Source organism: Monopterus albus, unplaced genomic scaffold, assembly GCF_001952655.1.
Source record: "Monopterus albus unplaced genomic scaffold, M_albus_1.0 scaffold28.1, whole genome shotgun sequence".
In the NCBI taxonomy this organism is placed as follows: domain Eukaryota; kingdom Metazoa; phylum Chordata; class Actinopteri; order Synbranchiformes; family Synbranchidae; genus Monopterus; species Monopterus albus.
In genome coordinates this window covers 3,633,357-3,652,681 of record NW_018127908.1, presented here as the reverse complement: position 1 = coordinate 3,652,681, position 19,325 = coordinate 3,633,357, and the positions used below count along the sequence as shown (strand labels likewise).

General features: G+C 39.5%; 2 protein-coding genes across 2 annotated transcripts in view; both read left to right on the top strand.

The window, feature by feature from the left end:
- klhl14 (kelch-like family member 14) overlaps positions 1-5,834 on the top strand; it is an 18,020-nt gene extending 12,186 nt beyond the window's left edge. The window contains 3 exon segments of the mRNA XM_020595601.1: positions 938-1,096; positions 2,110-2,267; positions 4,234-5,834. Of these exon segments, the coding sequence (XP_020451257.1) occupies positions 938-1,096; positions 2,110-2,267; positions 4,234-4,374 (458 nt within the window). The 3' untranslated portion in view covers positions 4,375-5,834.
- Positions 5,835-8,348: 2,514 nt separating this feature from the next.
- The window catches only part of cacna1eb (calcium channel, voltage-dependent, R type, alpha 1E subunit b), a 48,648-nt gene continuing 37,671 nt past the window's right edge, over positions 8,349-19,325 (top strand). Inside the window, exons 1-4 of the mRNA XM_020595874.1 lie at positions 8,349-8,767; positions 10,466-10,895; positions 15,223-15,486; positions 18,333-18,438. Coding sequence (XP_020451530.1) covers positions 10,504-10,895; positions 15,223-15,486; positions 18,333-18,438 — 762 coding nt within the window. The 5' untranslated portion in view covers positions 8,349-8,767; positions 10,466-10,503. The remainder of the gene's footprint in view (positions 8,768-10,465; positions 10,896-15,222; positions 15,487-18,332; positions 18,439-19,325) is intronic.

The following is a 19,325-nucleotide window of genomic DNA, read 5'->3' as shown; positions in this document are numbered from 1 at the left end:
TAGGACCAACATTCACAAAGAACCTATTAAACTTATCTACTGCATCCTCCAATCTATTGACCGGTGTGTCATTATCCATAAAATATTGGGGGTAGTTACTCTTGCTGGGACTATTTCTAATCAATTTATTTAATATATTCCAAGTACCTCTCATGTTATTTTTATTATCCTCTAATACTTTAGAATAATATTGTTTCTTACATCTCCTCAGAATCTCAATTAATTTGTTCTTGTACGCCTTATATTTTACTTCCGTCTTCTTTGATCTGTCCTTTATGAATTCCTTATATAACACATTCTTCTTTTTACATGCATTCTGTAATCCCTTACTTATCCACGGTTTCCCACTGTAATTCCTTTTGTTTTTATACTGCTTACGAGGGCAGTTCCTTTCATATACGTCCTTAAATATATTTAAAAATTGTTCATATGCTTTGTCTAAGTCTTCCTCTCTGTAAACCGCTTCCCAGTCCTTCCCCCTTAAGTCCTCCTTAAGCCTCCTTACAGTTTGTTCATTAATCACCCTCCTGTATAACAGATTTGTTTTTGGCCTCTCTTTTCTAAAATGGCAGTAATAAACCAAAAATACAGGTAGATGATCACTAATAGTTGCACTGTATTATGCACCACGCCAGTCATTACAATGTGAAACTAAAAGAAAGGAATAAAAGCACCAACCTTGTGCTTGAATAGAGCAGGTTGGAGAAGGCACCATTCATTGTGACCCACTGCAATTAGTAAGAAGACAGTTTGTACATGGAATCCCTGGTATTTATTACAGTAGATTCAGTAATAAATCAGTTAATTTTAAAATAAAAATTAACATTGATTCGTTTACACAGACGAGTCATTTCCCCTACAGAGAACATGAGCATCTACCTACTGTTTGTATTTCATTACAGTATCAAAGGCATAATGTTGTGTTTACCTGTTGCAGGAGGAGTGCACAATGGCGAGTATGTGTCCTGGCTCTACTGTTATGACCCTATAATGGATGTGTGGGCTAGGAAACAGGATATGAACACAAAACGTGCCATTCATGTCCTGGCTGGAATGAATGACCGCCTATATGCTATTGGTGGAAACCATTTGAAAGGCAAGTACTGGAGCATTTTAGCAAATGGACAGAAAGTGGGTCAAAATGGTGTGAAAGAGATTCTGCCATTATGAGCAGGCGATGACCTTCATTACACCGTGCAACGTGTAGTGCCCCTTGTCTTTCACACTTCACCATTCAAGGTACAAAATGAAAAAAAAACTGAACAAACAAGTGAAGTACAGTTATGTGTTGTGCATTTGTGTTTTATCAGCAAACCTGAATGCTGACATTTGAATGGGATTTATGAAAAGCCGAATTGAACACTTATGTGTTTCTGTGAAAATGCAGTTTTTCAGTACTAATTTAAGAGGCTGGTAGATGCATGTTTAGATGGTGTACAATTTTCAAACTCTAATTGGATTTTTCCTGCCACAGTTTTAATTTGAGTTCATGAAAACCTTCCAAAAATGTGCCAAGATCTGTCTCAACTGTAGCCACATTCAAAGACAAATGGAAACGATGGTACATCACTATTTTAACTGAGCAGGTACTGTAGGTTCAAAGTTAATCAAACTGCACCAAACTGCACCTAGAACGACAACCCTACCATATATATGTGATGCAATATTCTGCTGTACTGTATTTTTAAAATATTCACAACTACTTATGCAACAATCACGAGTCAAAGTTTTGCAAAAAAAAAAGAAATCCTTACATTTGTTAAGAGCATTAACACTTAAAATATCTGCTAATTTTATTTACAGAGACCCAGCAACATAAGCAAACAATCCCACAACCATATTTAAATTTTGATATGAGTGTTGCTAAATCCTGACTGGTGCACACAAATATATGGCCTCACCTTTTACCAGTGGAATCCTGCTTTTTTCAAAACTAGTAAAAAGAGTGCACACAGAAATAACTGAAACATTGCTCAGAGTAAGAGACCGATGGCAAATATGTGTTTCCGGGGCCTTTGAAGTTGATTAAGCTTCATATTAAACTGAACTCACAGTAACACCACTTGTTTCCTGCATGTTTTTAAAAGAGCTATACTCCTCCTTTCACAGGCTTCTCCCACCTAGACGTAATGTTGGTTGAGTGTTATGACCCAAAAGCTGACCAGTGGAACATCCTGCAGACACCCATCCTGGAGGGTCGCAGTGGCCCAGGCTGCGCTGTTCTGGATGACAGCATCTTCCTCGTGGGGGGCTATAGCTGGAGCATGGTACAGAATTTTCTTTTAGATTATTTTATACCAAAGAATGAGACTTGTGTTATTGTATATTTTTGACATGCTTTGAATGAGAAATAGCAAAGAGATTGGACCCAAATGCAGACAAACGCAAGCTGGCAGATGCAGAAAGAAAGAAAAGACAGGAAAAAAAAGGCCAGTTCAGGCAGGTGAAACTAGGCATGGAAAACAGGAAGCAAAGTCCAAACAAGTAGAAGTCAGAAAACAGATTAACAGTATGAGCAGAGGCAAAAGACCAAAAGGGGAACCAACAAAGGCAGAGTCCAAAAAACTAAGCAGAATATTCAAAACTGACATATTTCGAAAATGGGCAAAAATATTCAAAACTGACATATTTCGAAAATAGTCATAAAACTATGACTGGGTAAGCATGATAGACAATCTGGTGAGGAGTTAAGGGCAGTGGTCCAGTACTGTATAAAGATTTGGGAATGGGAAACATGCGAGCAGGCCAGAATCAGGTGATTGTGAAGAGGGGAAAAGTCTGGGGACCTCTAGTGTCTGGAGGAGACATTACAAGAATCATGACACAAAACCAGTAAGAACTGTGGTTATAGGCACAGTTAGAGTTATACTTTTTCAGTGGCATTCAGTGGATCATGAAACCTACTCATTCATATCATAACATATTTCTTATCATCTACCTGTAGCTATCTTAATTTCCCACCATTTTAGCTACTTTGTTTTGTACCAACAGAGAATGTTTAGACACTAGTATAAGGTGTTTACAGTATGCTGCAGTATCCTGGTTACTATCAGGGTACTCTTAAGTTTCTGAAACCAGGATGTTTACATGCACATCAGGGATATTCCAATAGCCAGGGTACTAGTGCACAGTTAAACATAATGTTTTAGTTAGAGACATCTCAGTATTTTACGACTTCCCAACCTTGTCTGTGGCACTGGTCATGAATATATAATTTTATGCTTTTTAAAAAAACTCATTAATTTTCTTACACACCTGGGCACTTTCATTTCTGGCAAATGTTACCCAAACAGGAATAAATAGTGGATTTGTTGGGGACTATTTTCAACAGCAGATTAATACACATATGGTGCACCAGCAAGTATTTACTTTTCAGCAGCAAGGTGGTGTGTGACTCAAAATAAATTAGTGTTCATCATAATGAAGGAACTTGTAATCCTGTGCAACAGTGTGGCTCATTCATATGTTTTTAATAGGCGTCGACAATGAAGGTTTACGGCACAGAGGAATAAGATATCAGCCATTACTTCTTATTTCAAATATTTCACTTTCATGCCTCTGTGCCGGTGGTAGCCGCGGCCAGAGACAGTGTCCCTGGGCTGTCCGGCCGACCAGCCCATTCTTGTGAACACAATATGTCAGGAAAAGCTTGAGGAATTTCTTCAAATATGGCACAAGTGTCTACTTGGACTCAATGATGAACTGATGATTAGATTTTGGTGGCGAGAGGTCAAAGGTCAAGGTCACATTAACATCACATTTGTCCCATTCTTGTGAATATGATATCTCATGAATCTCTTGTAACTTGGCCCAAGTGTCCATTTGGCTTCAAGGATGAACTGATTAGATTTTAATGGTCAAAGGTCAGAGGTGAAGGACACTGTGACCTTACAATGAATGCAATGTGACAGGAACTCCCTGATGGAATTTCTTCACAAATATTTGCTTGTACTGAAAGATGAAGTGATTAGAGTTTGGTGGTTAAAGGTCAAGGTCACTGCCCTCACGTCAGTGCCATTCTTGTGAATTTGACTGGTTGGAGAGACATACAACCGCAAAGCAGTAATTCTAGTTTGTTATTTTCATGTAATTTTTGTGACAAATATAGAAATTCACCACTTTTCCTTTTAGCACATCCCTGATGTTTTTTATGAATCCATCCTTTTTTCAGTTAGAAATCTAAACAGCACTATGAGGGTGACTGAGAATGACTTGATCTTGGTTTTTCCTCAGGGGGCCTATAAGTCTTCTACCATCTGCTACAGCCCTGAGAAAGGAACATGGACAGAGTTGGAGGGAGAGGTGGCAGAGCCTTTAGCGGGCCCAGCCTGTTCCACCGTCATACTGCCTGCCTGCCTTCCCTTTAACAAATGACAACTAATCCAACCAATGCGCGGCAAGACCAAGGAGCAGCAGTGTGATTGTGGGGAGGACCATCGATAAAACACAACAATTGTCAACAACAATTTTGTGACAATTTTGTGGGGGTGTGTATAAATTATTTTTTTACAGGTTTGACCAGAGCACTTTCGTTATTCCCTACTGAATGTTTGGAAAGAAAAAAAAAGGAAAACAAGACTTGTGTAACTCATTTATTTAAGCTCATCCGTGTTATTTGATTTTATTTAAACTGATAAGTGTTTTTGGCTTCTCTTCTATAGCACGCATAGTGTTGAACTGAATTATAGCTTTCAAATCCATTGTATCTTGTATTCAGTAGAGTCATAATTCCAGCAAAATGCAGTGTTGTTTCACAGACTGACACTGGGAGAAATGGTGATCAGTCTCAAATTATCATGGTGTTAAGTTAAACTAGGGCTGGGTGAGTTACATTAACTGTGATGATCAAAGTGTATAAATATTCTTCATTGCTCATGTTACATAATTGTCATTTTACTCTGGCTGGATTGTGCACCTACCCCGCTGCATCACATGGTTGGATCATTATGCAAACATTTTGTTGTCTTTCTCTGAAAATGAACGTTACAGTATATGTGTCTAAAATGACAACATTTCCAGAAAACATTTCCTAACAGCAACGAACATGGTATGAATAAAAATACATTGTAACTACACCTGTGAGCAAGTATACTGGGTCCAAATATACTTTACAAAACTGTGGACAAAGGAGGATTTTGTAAAAAGACAAAGTTACACAATGATCTTTATAAGGATGTGTCCATATCACCCAGCCCTAATTTTTAACTCGTTATCTTACCAGGCTAATGTTTCTGTAAAACTTGTTGGACAGAGATTTACTTACAGGTTATCTGCTTGACAGAAAAAAAAAGCCAAATGTTTGTGGCAACTATTCTTCATGTTGCAAGCGAAACAATTTAAGGATTTACTATTGGTTCTTAAAGTTCTTATGTCACACTAATGTTGACATTAATTATACAATGATGGTACAATCAAATTGCAATTTTTAGCCAGGGTGGCGTGTATGGGTGAACAGATGTAGAAGATGTTCATTTGGGTTGTTCTTTTTTACAAGTTGATGTTAACGGGCCTGTTTATGAGGTCACATAGCATTTTAATCTCTAATGTATGAAAAATAAAAAGCATAAAGTGGTCCTTAATGCACTAAAGGTGAATTTTTAATTCCGCAAATGAAGTTCACTGAAATGTAAACTAACGATTGTGATGTGATGTGAAAATTTCTTGGGTACAAATGAATTCAGTCCAGTCTAATCTACATTATTAGGTTCAAAGAGCCGACTCTAAATATCGATGCAGTACCTGTTGAATTCTGTAAAGATTTGTTGATTTCATTCTTGTACATAATCGCTTGCAGTGGAACATTTTTGTGCACTCAACCTTGGATTTATTCTCAAATCCTGTTATGTCCTTTGCATTTTAGAATATGAAAATAAATTGACTCTTGATGATTAAAACACCCTTTTTGGTTCCTTGACATTTCAGAAAATTAGCTAAATTTAAAATGAATTTAGATGTGAGCGCTTTGATTAAGATCTCCGTTTCAAACCAAAAATTAAAAAAATTTTTTTTTCCACAATTTGCAATGTTGTACTATTCTGTACAATTCTATTTTTAGCTAATACACACACTGTAAAACATAACAAAGGCTATACTTGTATAGCGATATAAGTATTGTGCAATCACTGTCTGAAGCTTGGTTATGAGATGGTATTATTACATAGGAAAACATATTTTCTGCCCATCACATTTTTTAAAATAATTCAGAAATTTTTGTATTTTTCTTGAATGTCTTTGCACCTTAAATCAGCGGAAACAACCCAGACAGGCAAAGTCTTTGGTTGAACTGTTTAACAGTCAACTAGGAGTTGTTTTAATTTTAAGGAGTCATGATCAAAAAGTGAGAGCCACTGAAGACATCTCTCTGAATTATCAAAATATAACTTCACACTTTGGTAGAATGAAACTCAGATGCACAATAAATGCCAAGTGTTCACAGCTCATACGGACACTAAAAATATTTTTTAAATTACAGAATACATGAGCAGGAATATTTTCACTTTCTGTTCTGCTCACTTAGTGTTTAGCTTGTACAGTACAAATGGCTCAAACTAGAGCTAGCATTCATACTTATCTGTATTAATACCACATTGTAAAAATACTGAAATCCATATTTAATTCACACAATGTGGTACTTAGTGGTCTTTATCACAAAATCCAATGAGACCCGTATAACAACAACAGCTACAGAGTAGTTCAAAGATATTTGAACACTTCCTCTAGTCATTGGTATCTAGGCTTCATCACTGCAAAACACATCAGTTGATTAAGACAATATGAAACGTTTTCCCAGGACATAAATTAATGGATTTAGACACAGAAATATAGTTTGAATGTGAACGTGCCACATGTGTGGATTTGAAGTCTTCATTTACCCTTCAGCGCTGGTGGCAGCAGATGGTTTCTGCACTGCTCTCAGTCCCACTGCTAGTAGCACTTCCTCAGCTCAGGGAAAAACAGGATTGGTTAAAATGAACATGGCTGACCTTTTAATTAACTACAAGGACCATAAGGACTTTGTTTTGATCACAGTAAACGCAGCCTGTCCTTTATTTCAGACACAGGACACACATTTGCCTGAAAAGGGTTTTAAAATGTCTTACTGTTATACACTGTATGATTTTCAACAAATTTTAAATTACTTTTCTAAATCAAACATTTCTCTTCAGTGCTGGAATAAGTTGAGACTTTTTTCTTACAAAAATAAGTATCACTGTATTTCATTTGAGTTTCAGTATTATCTAACATTGATCAAGTTAAATTTTTCTTCCCCAAAAGTGCTGGGTTTTATCAAATGAACATCTAAATGTGCATGATCCTCGACCTTATTCACTGAATCTAGGTAAAACACAGTAGTTTATTAGATACACCTAGCTAAAACTAGTGCACTACATAATACAACAATCATACAATTTTACCTTCATGAAGGTGATAAGGATCAGTTTCTTTTGAAATAGTTTTAAATAAATTTTTTTCAAAATATTTCTGTACTTTGTCTTATATAACAATTAGAAATTAGCTAAATTTTACAAGTAAAAGCCCTAATTTAAAAGCCCTTTACTTACCCTGTGGTATTGCTGATTTTTAGCCAGATTGAAGAAAAGGAGCCAAGTTGTCAACAAAATATTGACATATCACCTTTTGGCAAAGTTGCTTATTTACACATCCAGCAACAGGCAAGTGCAAGTTTTAGCTCTGTTTTTGGTCTCTACCCCTAAACGATCCACTCTCTAGTTGCTAACTGCACATCTGCTGTAGCGGCTTGACAAGCAGTGTACAGTGGACTTCACCCGAAAACAGCTACAAAACATACTTGAGTGTTGAGAGTGAACAAAAACAGTAAAAATATGACATCTATACAATCTCTATGAAACTGTAAAACTGAGGGGAGCTGTAGATTCAGCTGACAACTGAATCTACATGACCCCTTTCATGTTGTCTCTTTTACATTGTCATTGTTATAAACATATTGATTATAGCTTCTTTATATTAAACAAATGATATGAATACTTATTTTACCACTGCTTATTTATCCTGCTTATATTGAGGGTTTGGGGGGGTATACAAAATGTGTTGGTCCCCAAAAGAGTTTGGGCCGGCCCTGCTGGTACACAAAAAGGTGCCCTTAAAATACACCTTAGATGAAACCTGTAGTAAAAAGTAAGCTAATAGTATTTGAAGTAATATGAGGATGAAGGGAAGGTAAGCTTCTTTACAACACACACTGTTCACTCTGCCAGTGCCTTAACTACTTTTGATGCCCATCCTTCTCCACTATATGGCTTTAGTCTACCATCTAGTGGTAAATACATCAGAGTTCAAGTATACCACCGTTTCAGTGAACAACCGCCTGCAGACCTGTTGCACTTGCTGGATCTCTTTCATCTCATTTGATCTTTGTACAGGCAAATAGCTCCTCGCCACTGAAGAACAGTGCACATTTGTAATGAACTCTAGGAATGAAGTTTAAAGCCAGCCATTCATTGTGACCACAAAGTGACTCATTACCGCAGCCTGCTAGTGAAGATGGTTGGGATTATTTCTTTTCTATGCCTCGCTCCTGTCCCCACGCCTGTTTACGTTCATCGGAACTACACTCCTCTGGCTCCCTGCCACCCTGCAGTATTTATACCCATACAGCGGTAATCATCACTCAAGGAATCCTCGCGAAATCAGCTACAAACCACTAAACTTGGACTGAGTGAGAGGGCTGAATTTAGGATTCACCTGATCAGGTCTCTGACGATGAAGGAGCGCGAGTCACCTCGAGGTAAAACTGTCATATTCATTAATCATTTCATTAATTGACTGACTCTTTGTTTCTTTGTCTCGAGTGCTGCATTGTTCCTTTTCTTCCAGTGAACATTTTTTTAGCACCTTATTCTAATGTTTCTACTTGTTACGCCTGCTGCTCCATGTTGCTTCACCTGCTTGCACGTCAAACACTTTACTCCAGGAGAATAAAGAAACAGCCCCCTAATTAGCAGCACCTGCTAATGGGGTAGTTAATGTATTTCTGCAGCTGACGAGCACAAACTAGACGGGAGGGGAGGGGGTCGCCTGTTGTTCCAGCAGGTCTACAGTGATTGCACTAATTAAAGCGAAGGCGATCGCAGCCAGGAGCTATAGACAGGAGAAATCTGAATTTAAAATAGGAGCGCGTCTCCACACAAGCGTTTTAACCTTAAGGAATTATACATGCTTTCTGCAGCAGCAGCTGTCTGTAGGCACATGGCAATAGGTTTTTTGATGTTCTTATCTATAAAACAACCTAATCAATGCTGCCATTCATGGTCGCTTTTATTTTGGTTTGAATAAGTAACCCAGTTATGATGGATCCACCATGCTCCTGCTGCTTTTTCAAGGCGTGTCCATTGATACAAGTGCCTTGACATTTTATTTCCCCATGACTCTGGTTGCACAACTGACTGATAATACATGGTATCACAAATCTTTTGAACTTGCATGGCTGTGCTAACATCACAGGCGGCCCACCCGTCAGCAGCATCAAGCCACCCGTGTAAATGTGTGCGCTGACCTTGTAGCCTCTCCTGGCTTTCAGATGGATGCCACGTTGCATTTGAGGGCAGAGCTCAGCTCAGACTGTGTCCAGTATATGTCTGAGGAGCCCTGCTGCCTATGAGTGAGTCACTGTGCCTTTGCTTCACTTCTCCCACACTCAGTCATCTTCCATTCAGCTCCGGCTCAGTGAAAACAGCCTTGTTTCGTCTGTCTCTGACCGGCTCGCCTTAAACTTGCTGTTTTCCACCCTTGTCACCTCATCTGCCCTATATTTCTTTGTCTCAGTAATACACACATGCTTAACTGGACAATGGCAGCAACAACAGGATAAAAGTTTACTGGTCTTATGTTGCATCTAGGATCTGGACACAAACCTGTGATTGAATTAAGGCTGAATTAGGATATAATGTTGCCTCCTCAACTGTCTCCTCATTGCTTTGACTAGGCCGCTTTCTGTACAAAGTCTTATTCCGCCCACCAGTATTATTACTGGTCCTATTTTTGCATGGCTTTTGTTCACCCCATCATGCACTACTGGTATTAAAGTTTTTTCAGGAACTGTCAGTATACAGTATCTTCCCCATGTTTCTCATCCACATTTTATAGCCACCCTTTAACAAATTTGGATTTTAGCAATGATAAAATGTAAGGTTAACCCCGTTCAAGTTTCTAAATGATACAACAGTTCATCTAGGTGAGGGGAAACCCCACTGTAGTTTGTTTTATAGAGAAAACAAGACCAAGAGTATACTAGCACCTCTGTGAAGCCTACTTACAGTGGTGCTTTGAGTTAAATGTTAATGCATGCTAACAAGCTCACAGTGACAATGCTATCATGCTGATGCTTTGCAGGTATAATGCTCACCATGGTCACCGTCTCAGTGCCTTTCTGTGTTTCACTCCTAATTTTCCTACCTGTCTACCTTTTTTTTTTACTCATTTGTAGCATTATGGTGAAACCACCGGCTACTGATCTCTGTAGAGATGCTCACCAGTTCAGACCAGTCCCTTTTCCTCTCACCCAATCCCCACTCTTCAAGAGGAGAGACACATGTCCAGTCTTCCCTGTCCCTTCCTGAGCCTGAGGCCTGGAGGAAGCCCAGCCCTGCTGCCCGTCACAGCCTTGCTTCAGGAGCTCGCTCCTGCTCTCTACAGGTCCCCGATGCCCTCCCTGAGTACTTGGGGCTGCCTCCTCGAGCAGCCAGCTTTGATGTGCCTTGTGGTCAAGAGGATGGCTCGGATCAGGGTTCAGGGTCTCTGAGCTCCCACTGCATGCTGCGGCGGCGTGGGGGGCTTGTGGAACAGAAGGACATCATCATGGCTCACCAGGCTCATAAAATCCAGAGCACGCCACAGGCCCGCAGGAAGGAGTGGGAGTAAGTATAAAAGAGAATGAGAGGCAAAGGATTCCTTTTAAATTGTAAGTGCAAAGATGATAAATCTCCATGGAGAAGTGTGAAAGTGCCAGGTTAAAAGAACACACATACATAATTAGACTGCATATAGCCTTACAGTAGAACTTTTCAACCCACTAAACCTCTTTTGTGGGTCCATTGGTCTGAAAGCTTACAAACATATAAAACCTGCTAAATTCAATTAAAATCTTGAGAAATTGATGAGCAAAGATGTAACTTTATTGTATTGTATTGACTTTATCCTTACAAAGGTACATCTAATTTAAATATTTCAGATCTTTTTCATAGCAGACTCTCCTTTTCATAGGAAAACACAGGCGTAAAGATTAGTGTGCACAGATGTCAAAGTAAACCATGCAAGTGAGCAAATATGAATAACAAGGCTGCTGATCTGGAAATGGAATACGGTCATTGATGTCTATTATTCCTGTGGATTTCCTGATGTGTCAAAAGGTCTCTGATGAAAAGACTTGTACACCAGTCAGCCAAAACATTATGACCAGCTGTGCTCTCACTGCGACTGACTGGTCTGTGGCTGTGCAGACCAGCAGGGTAAACATGTCTGCACACTACCTGTCCAGAAACAAACTGCAGACAGACAAAGTTAGCAACAAGGTGGGGAACACAGCAGCACATTTAGCAGATAAGAGCCTGATATTTTCCTCAGGAGTTGGAGATCAAAACAAACCTAAAAGAGTATGAATACTGGATGTTCATTCTTCAGGTGGACACAAACATGACTTCAGTTGAATGTTAATGTTGCTTAAGGCCTACTGGATGAGTTAATGATTTTTTTGTTTGCTTGCCAGCACTTGAATGTTGAGTAGTGCGCCATCAGTGTAACCCCCAACCCACCAACAAGCCACCAATCCTCCTCCTTCCTCCAACCTCTGATTCCTCTTTACTGTACTGTTCCTCCACCACCCACTCCACATCCATTTTCAGGTGTACTGTCACTCTTTCTCTTGCTTTCTGTCTTTTTCCTCAAACTAATCAAAGACGTTAGCACATTCTTTTATTTTTAATGTAATTTCTTTCCAGAATGAGCAACTACAGCCTATAATAAGAGCACTACTGTACATCTACATGTACTGTGGTGATTTGTCCATTAGGGGATGCTAGGGAATCAAAGTAGAGAGCAGCAGGGTAGCATATGATCCCTTTGGTGCTAAGCAGTAGAGTTGATCTATTGTTGGCAAAGCTAAAAACAAATAAAAAAAATAATATTATTAAAATATAAATGTTAATTATTAGGCTGTAGGGTTGAAGGTTAAGAAAAATCAATGTAATATGACAATTCTGCATAACTGATATCTCAGTGTGGACAAGTTTGTTTTTTTTTTCTCACACGAAACTTTTCTTTGAGGTTCATCTACAGATACTGGATATACTGAGCTATTTGCTGATAACATGCAGATTTACTGTGAAACCAAAACAGTGATGTAAATATGTTTCAAGGTAAACTGGCACGCAGTAATATAAGTGGCAGTTATTGGTGGAATCTGTTGCTAAGGAACAGAGAGAAAAATAAAATGCTAAAACCACTTCAGGCAATGTTGGGTGAAAGCCTGTCTGCAATTATATAAATGCTCTTCAGAGTTCTGGCAGAAAGTATGCCCATTAATGTTTAACTCACGGTGCGTGTCACCTGCGGCCTCGTTTCATCTACAGTATTTATACTACATTTCTAAAGATGTTTTTAGCTGGACCGTGGACATAAAAGTGCACCCCAGGCTACTGTGCTCCCCATCTCACATCTGTTTTTTTATAAAAACCATTCTCTTGCACACCCTGCTCAGCTAAAAACGACCCTTTCTGCTCAAGCTTAGCTCATTCAGGGTTTGTTAGGCCCAGGCAGTATGATGTGAGCTATTCTGCTAACAGTTTACACAGCTATTTTCAGACACCTTTGAGTAGGTTGTGAGCAAAAGCAGAACAAAAGAGTACATCTGGTCATCTGTATAGTACAGTGGATCACCAGTGTAGCAACGGTGCTGTACAGTAGTCTGTCAGTTTCCTCTGTGAAGATGTCCGGTGACCCCAGTGGAGCAGAGGGCTGTGTGTGTCTGTGTGTGTTGGGAGAAACTGATTTCTGTAGGAAGAGGTTGCTCTATTGTGCAACATGGCTTTTGTTGGCAGAAATGAAAAGAACGGAGCAGGAATTCAAGAGAGCTATGTCGCTATGGAAACAACAGCAAAGAGAGAGCCAGACACACACACACACACACACACACACACACAGACACAGAGAGAGAGGTATTTGCAGAGAAGGACAAATATTTTTGTTGGGCAGTATACAAGTGAAGGGTTTTTTTGGTAATGAGTTCTTATGTAAGACATTTTTAGGTGAAAGTAGAGATGGATGTGAAATATATTAACATACAGTGCACTTTTAACATCAATCAGCAAACTGTACGTAATGCTGATGATTCTCCTCACGCTATTTTTATATTCCCCATTCAATAGGTCAGCATAGCCTTTTTTGCTCCACTGCTTTGCATGAAGTGACACACCCGCCTGCTTCATGCAGATTAGGAAGAGGAGGGATCAGAGCCATGGCTGAATTTCTGGAGCTCAGTTAGATACTTATTCATAGATCCTGTTAAATCGATTTTTTTTTTTGTCTCCCCCAGATCTCAACTTGTTTGCCAAGCATAAATTTGTCACTCTTTCAGCTTGCTTTCACAATCTCTCGTCTGAGCCCTTGCTCGCTGCCCATCTGCACACTGTGATACCTGCATTGTGTAGCTTATAGTCTGTCACTTCAGCATCTCGGTGGTGGTAGTGTGTGTCAAAATATCATGCGGACCTGCAGTTGATTATAGTGACAAACAGCAGCTTCAGGGCTGAACCAAGCCCTGGCTGAGTAATCTCATGTCTGTGGGGGCTGAAGTGGTCATCTTCAGGAAAACAGTGGGAAGGGGAGGAGAGCAGCAGATGGAGCGACAGAGCCCAGTTGCCGAATGAGGTCTCACTTATGGCAGTGAGCGTGTAAAAGACCCTGCTTTCTTTTCCTCTCCCTCAAAAGAGAGCAGCCCTACGATCTATTTCATGCTCTATTTTTACTCCTGACATTTACTCCAATATTAGCACAATGGCCTAGTTTGTAAATGTTTTAGCAGTACAAGTCTGTCTCCATTAAGGAAAAATGACAAAACTGTCTGTCAAATAGTGAATTCATTTAAATGGGGGAAATGTGTCAAGCTCATAGCTTCTCTATATAGGTAGTTTGTTCTATATGAGCTCTTTCACTTGTTTGTCTTACCCACACATGTGTTGCCTTTTTCTGTGCATTGTCACTGCTTCTAGTATTAGTGTTAAATGTGTTTTCACACCCCTGTCTCTTCCCGCAGCACCCACAAACATCTTTACATAATTGGCTTTTGAACCACATACCCACACAGCCTACTGCATATAGGCTCTTTTTTTCAGGAAAAGGGTTTTGTTCATTTTAAACAAATTCTAATTTCTGTGGTAACAATATATATCCCTTCTCTTCATCAGCTTTCATTCAGATGCAGTTTGAAATCGCCATCATGAAATGTAACTGTGGGAGGGGGCTGCCGGAGCTTATGCGCTCCTGGCTGCGTGATCATTCTCCAGCAGGTGTTAAGATTGTAAGATAGGTCTGATCTAGCAAATCAAGCGCCTCTCTTGGTACATTTTCGAACGATTACAGAAGAAGTCCGTGCGGTTTTATAAAGAATTTGGTTTAGACGCGTTAAACCTACTTGCTTTAACGTGAGATCTTCCTTTTTTCAAGTTTAACGTGTGGAAAAGATGCGTAAAGTTTGCGACGATATCCTCCGGATCTCACCAGCTGATGAGGGTAGAGTAGTGTATGATCACGTAGCTCCCGGTTTGTCAGATCAAAACGAGTTTGGATGTTAATAGGGTATTGCAAGGTAAAAACTCCGTGGATCTTGGTTCTTCTCCGAGTTTAGATACGCGCATCCATTAAAAGTTGTTGCGAGCTGATTGTAACGCGCTGTTAAGCAGATGGGATAACAAACATGCTGAGTATTTGCAGCTTGTGCACCTGAATCCTCGTTAAATACATGGATGCTTGGTCCTAAAATATAAGCCAACTGAATGATATAAGCCCTTTTTTATTGTGGATATGGAGTAATAGGAATCTGCAACTTTTCGGGGAATCTTGGCGCTCGAAAAGCTGTCAGTGGATTGAAGGTGGATCATTTTTGGTTTAGCTCCACTTCACAGTTCTTTTTATTATAAGTCGTCCTGTAGTTAAACAGTTTAAGCAGGCAGTCTCCTCATCTTTTTGTAGAATGGCTCGGTTTGGGGACGAGTGTGCTCCCAGCAAGGTGGACTCCAGGGATGGAGACCTGGAGCGCGGCGGAGACGGGCAGGATGCGGCGTCGGCAGCACTGACTGCTTCCATGAAACAAGCCAAGGCGCAGAGGGCTCGGACCATGGCTCTGTACAACCCCGTCCCCCACCAGCAGAACTGCCTCACCGTCAACAGGTCGCTGTTCATATTTGCAGAGGATAACATCATTAGGAAATATGCCAGGAGAATCATTGAATGGCCATATCCTTCCATAAAAAACATTAGTTATGTTGGCACTTGGCTGGTAGTTCAGCACCATGGACAGCGGCAGGTAGCATGTTAACAGCTTAAAAAACACAAATTACTCCTGAATGTTATGTGCAAAAAGTGCCAAAAGTGCAAGTTAACGAGCAGTGTCTGAAATGCAGTGGTAGTACTGAAGTTATGTTTTGCATGACCTGTATTGCTTTTCATTGTCATTCTGTGTGCAGCTGGTTTGCATCCTCTTTGTTCACTTTGCTTATCTGCAAAATCTGCAGCTGTTACTTAAATCGGCAGAAAATTCCTCTGCATAGCTGAATTCAACCGCTTCATAATTTGGCTAAGTAACTTGCCCTGATTTGATTCATCTGCACACTCCATGTGCTTCAGTGCTGGCAGAGGATGGAAAGTTAGTATGTGGTGATCATTAGAAGCAGCTCTGCACTGTGGGGGTGGCATGTAGGCACATCTCTGCTGCCTTAGTGCTCATTGGAATATGAACCTGGCCATGAGTAGGTGTCAGTTCAAATCCACCAGGCAGCACTTCTCCAGCTCCAACTGTTAATTTCTCCCGAACTTTTGTAGACCAAAAAAAGATTATCAGGGAAGTTATTTTTCAGAGCAAATTCACTGAATGTGAACATCCAGTGCAGTCACATTCATCACATTCATTAATTACCAGTCAGACATAAGGATTATTCAGTGCTACTTGTTTACCTGAGTTTATTTATTTACCTAATACATATTTTACATGATTTCTTGAAAAATGATATACATATAAAAATATTTTGGTAGCATAATCAGTTCAAGGACATCACTGTTGCTATATCTACCCACTGCTGCTCCAGTCTTACACCCCCTTCAGTGCAACGTGTCAGTCTCGCACTGTTACCTAACCACAGGCTCTGTGGATGTGTGGGAGTGGGGCTAGTGGTCAAGACTAGCTGGCCACTGGCAGCATGGTAACGTGATTGTTGGTATCACAGAGGCAGAGGTATGTGGGTGAGAGCTGGCCAGTAGTACGGTGGTGGATTGTGGGCTGTAAAAGCAGCACATGTCAGAATACTGACTGGGTGAGACCCAGATTTTTGCACATAGCGTCCAAGTTTTGAGATCCCAAGTGGAAAAACAGGCTCATATGAATTCAAAGCAGTGGTGTTTCTTTGTACTGTATGATGCTGCACCAGCACATTGGGGAGTTAATCCTCAATCCGAGTTAACTTAATTACTGGGGCTTCTGTTGTCCAGTGTAGCCCAAATTTCTGTACCTTAGTTAAGTTACAGGGTCATACCAGTGTACCTATAAGTTAATGCTGCAGTTAATTAAGTCTGTTTAATAATTAGTTGATGGAATGTATTAGCAACTTTTTGCTACTTTTTTTTGTATCATTGTAAAAACATGTTTGGGGTTGTTCTGATAAACGAGATACCTGAAGACACCACCTCGGAATGTGGGGAACATTTTTGCTATTTCTTGATATTTTATGGATTAAATTATTAATTGATAGTAAAATTCTGAATTGTTAGTTGCAGTTTTAGTGTACAGTTTACACCAGTGCTGGCAAGTTCTAAATGTAAGCTGCACAGTTTCAGATTTTAAGGCCACCCTGTAACATCTATTCCATAACTCAAGAATCAGTAAATTGATTTTCATAATGCATTGAAACAAATGTAAGTTGGTGACTGAGTGGAAAAACACATTATATTACCAGGTAGAAACGGAGAAGGCCAAGATTTATATTAATAATTCTCACTTTAGCTACTTTCAATCACTCTCATTGACAGCAGTGTGAACCCGTCAGTGTGTGTCTGTAGGGGTCCCAGAGGCCCCATCTCAGTGCTCCTCTGTGAGTCAGTGACCCCGTTTCAGTCCAGGCAGCAGAGCTAATAACAAGCTGCCTCATGAGAAGGACTGATAGTCACAAGCACATGAAAGTGTTATGGCATGTATAGTGCATACAGTACAAGGTGGTTCACACCTGTAGGGCTCATCCGTGCGCACACACATACACATGTTTCCGCTTGACAAACCATGACGTTAGTTATATCACACCTTATTCCATATCCTGAGAAACGATGTGTGGAAACAACGTGAGAGTTTCTAGAAAAACAATTGACATTAAGACTTGGCTGCATCAACTTTCTTGTGAGAAATGTAACATATTTCATGTTTACACAGGAGTGCATCTTTGAAAAAAACTGGTTTGGCATACTTGTGAATTTCTCTAACACCCCAAATATATATAATATTAAATAAATTATTAAATAAGCAACAGCAAATCCTTACCACTGAAGAGTAATTAGAAGCTATGGACAGCCGGAGGAGTTATGAGAACTGTTTGCTGTAGTTTGAATGGTCAGACCAGTCAGGCCAAGGTGACTTCAGAGCGCTCTCCTTCTCTCCCTAACCTGCCTCCTTCTCACTTCATGAAAGCACTTTTAAAAGCAGGTTGCCATGGATACAGAAATCTTTCTAACAGATTTCTTCCAGTACCAGAGAATATGAGCCATGCCATAATTCGTCTGTCATTTAATCATCCATCATCTCTGTTTTTTCCCCTTTCCCACTGAACAGTTACTGCTGTTAGTGATTTGAACATTTAAAGCTTGTTCAACTCAGTATGAGCACTTAACACTTATTTGGATAATAATGTACAGTATATTGTTGTATTCTTCTTATGCTGACCTCCACATAATGATGGAATATGAGCTGCAGTGCTACAATATGGATCTTTCTCTAGCTTTAGATGTTTTTCTGATTGCTACTTCTCATTTGTTTGCTTTTATGTGCCGTTTTTATACTTGTGTTGTGATAAAACTACTCTCCTTAACTTTGCGGCCTTTACACCATTCGAGTACATGATCCTTGCCACCATCACTGCCAACTGCGTCGTCCTGGCCTTGGAGCAGCACCTCCCAGGAGAGGATAAGACCCCCATGGCCAAGAGATTGGTGAGGATAAAATCTGTTTTCACATCCTCTGCACACAGAGGTTTTCTTTAGCAGTGTGTCGGTGCAATGTGCACACACAGGGGGTGAAAACTAACCAGAGTCATTTGAGAGTTTATGAGAAGATCATAATAAGAAGTTGTTTTTTGTGGCATAAACTACAGAAATCACAAATGTCAAGAGTGGAAAATGTTCAGTATTCCCACAAGGAAACCTCTGTTTCAGTTAAGGGTGCATACTTTGCTACTGGCATGTAATGATCCATTCACAGCCGTGGGTTTTAATAAGGTGTTAGATACAGTAAAGGGAAAAGAATGAGAAAGAAATGTCTGTTTAAGGTAAAACAGCTTACACTCTACTACAGCATAGGTTTTGACAACATGAGGATGAATACCACATACAAATTTACCTGCAGTGGTGGAAAGTACTGTAACTAATTACATTTACTCCAGTACTTAAGTATAGTTTTCACATAATTGTACCTGTACGTGAGTATTGTCATTGTATGACATTCTAGACTTCTGCTCCACTTCATGTAGCGGGAGTTATTGTACTTTTTTCTCCACTACATTTATTTTACAGTCTCAGTTAGTAGCTGCTATTGTTAAACTTTACATGCAAAACATATGTTTTATTTAGGTAATTTTATATTAAAAACAGTATATGGTGTTAAACTAGCTCTACCTTGATAACAACAAATTGATTCTTTCATGTACACATAAATGAATCAATAATAATATTCCAGTCACATATTGTATATGATAAATAATGGAGTATGTTTTCCATTATGGTATTATTTCTTTAAAATAATTAATCTGAGTTGTTCTTCAGTCAGTGTTTACCTCTAAAATATTGAAAATGTGTGTATATAAGTTATAATGATGTGTGTT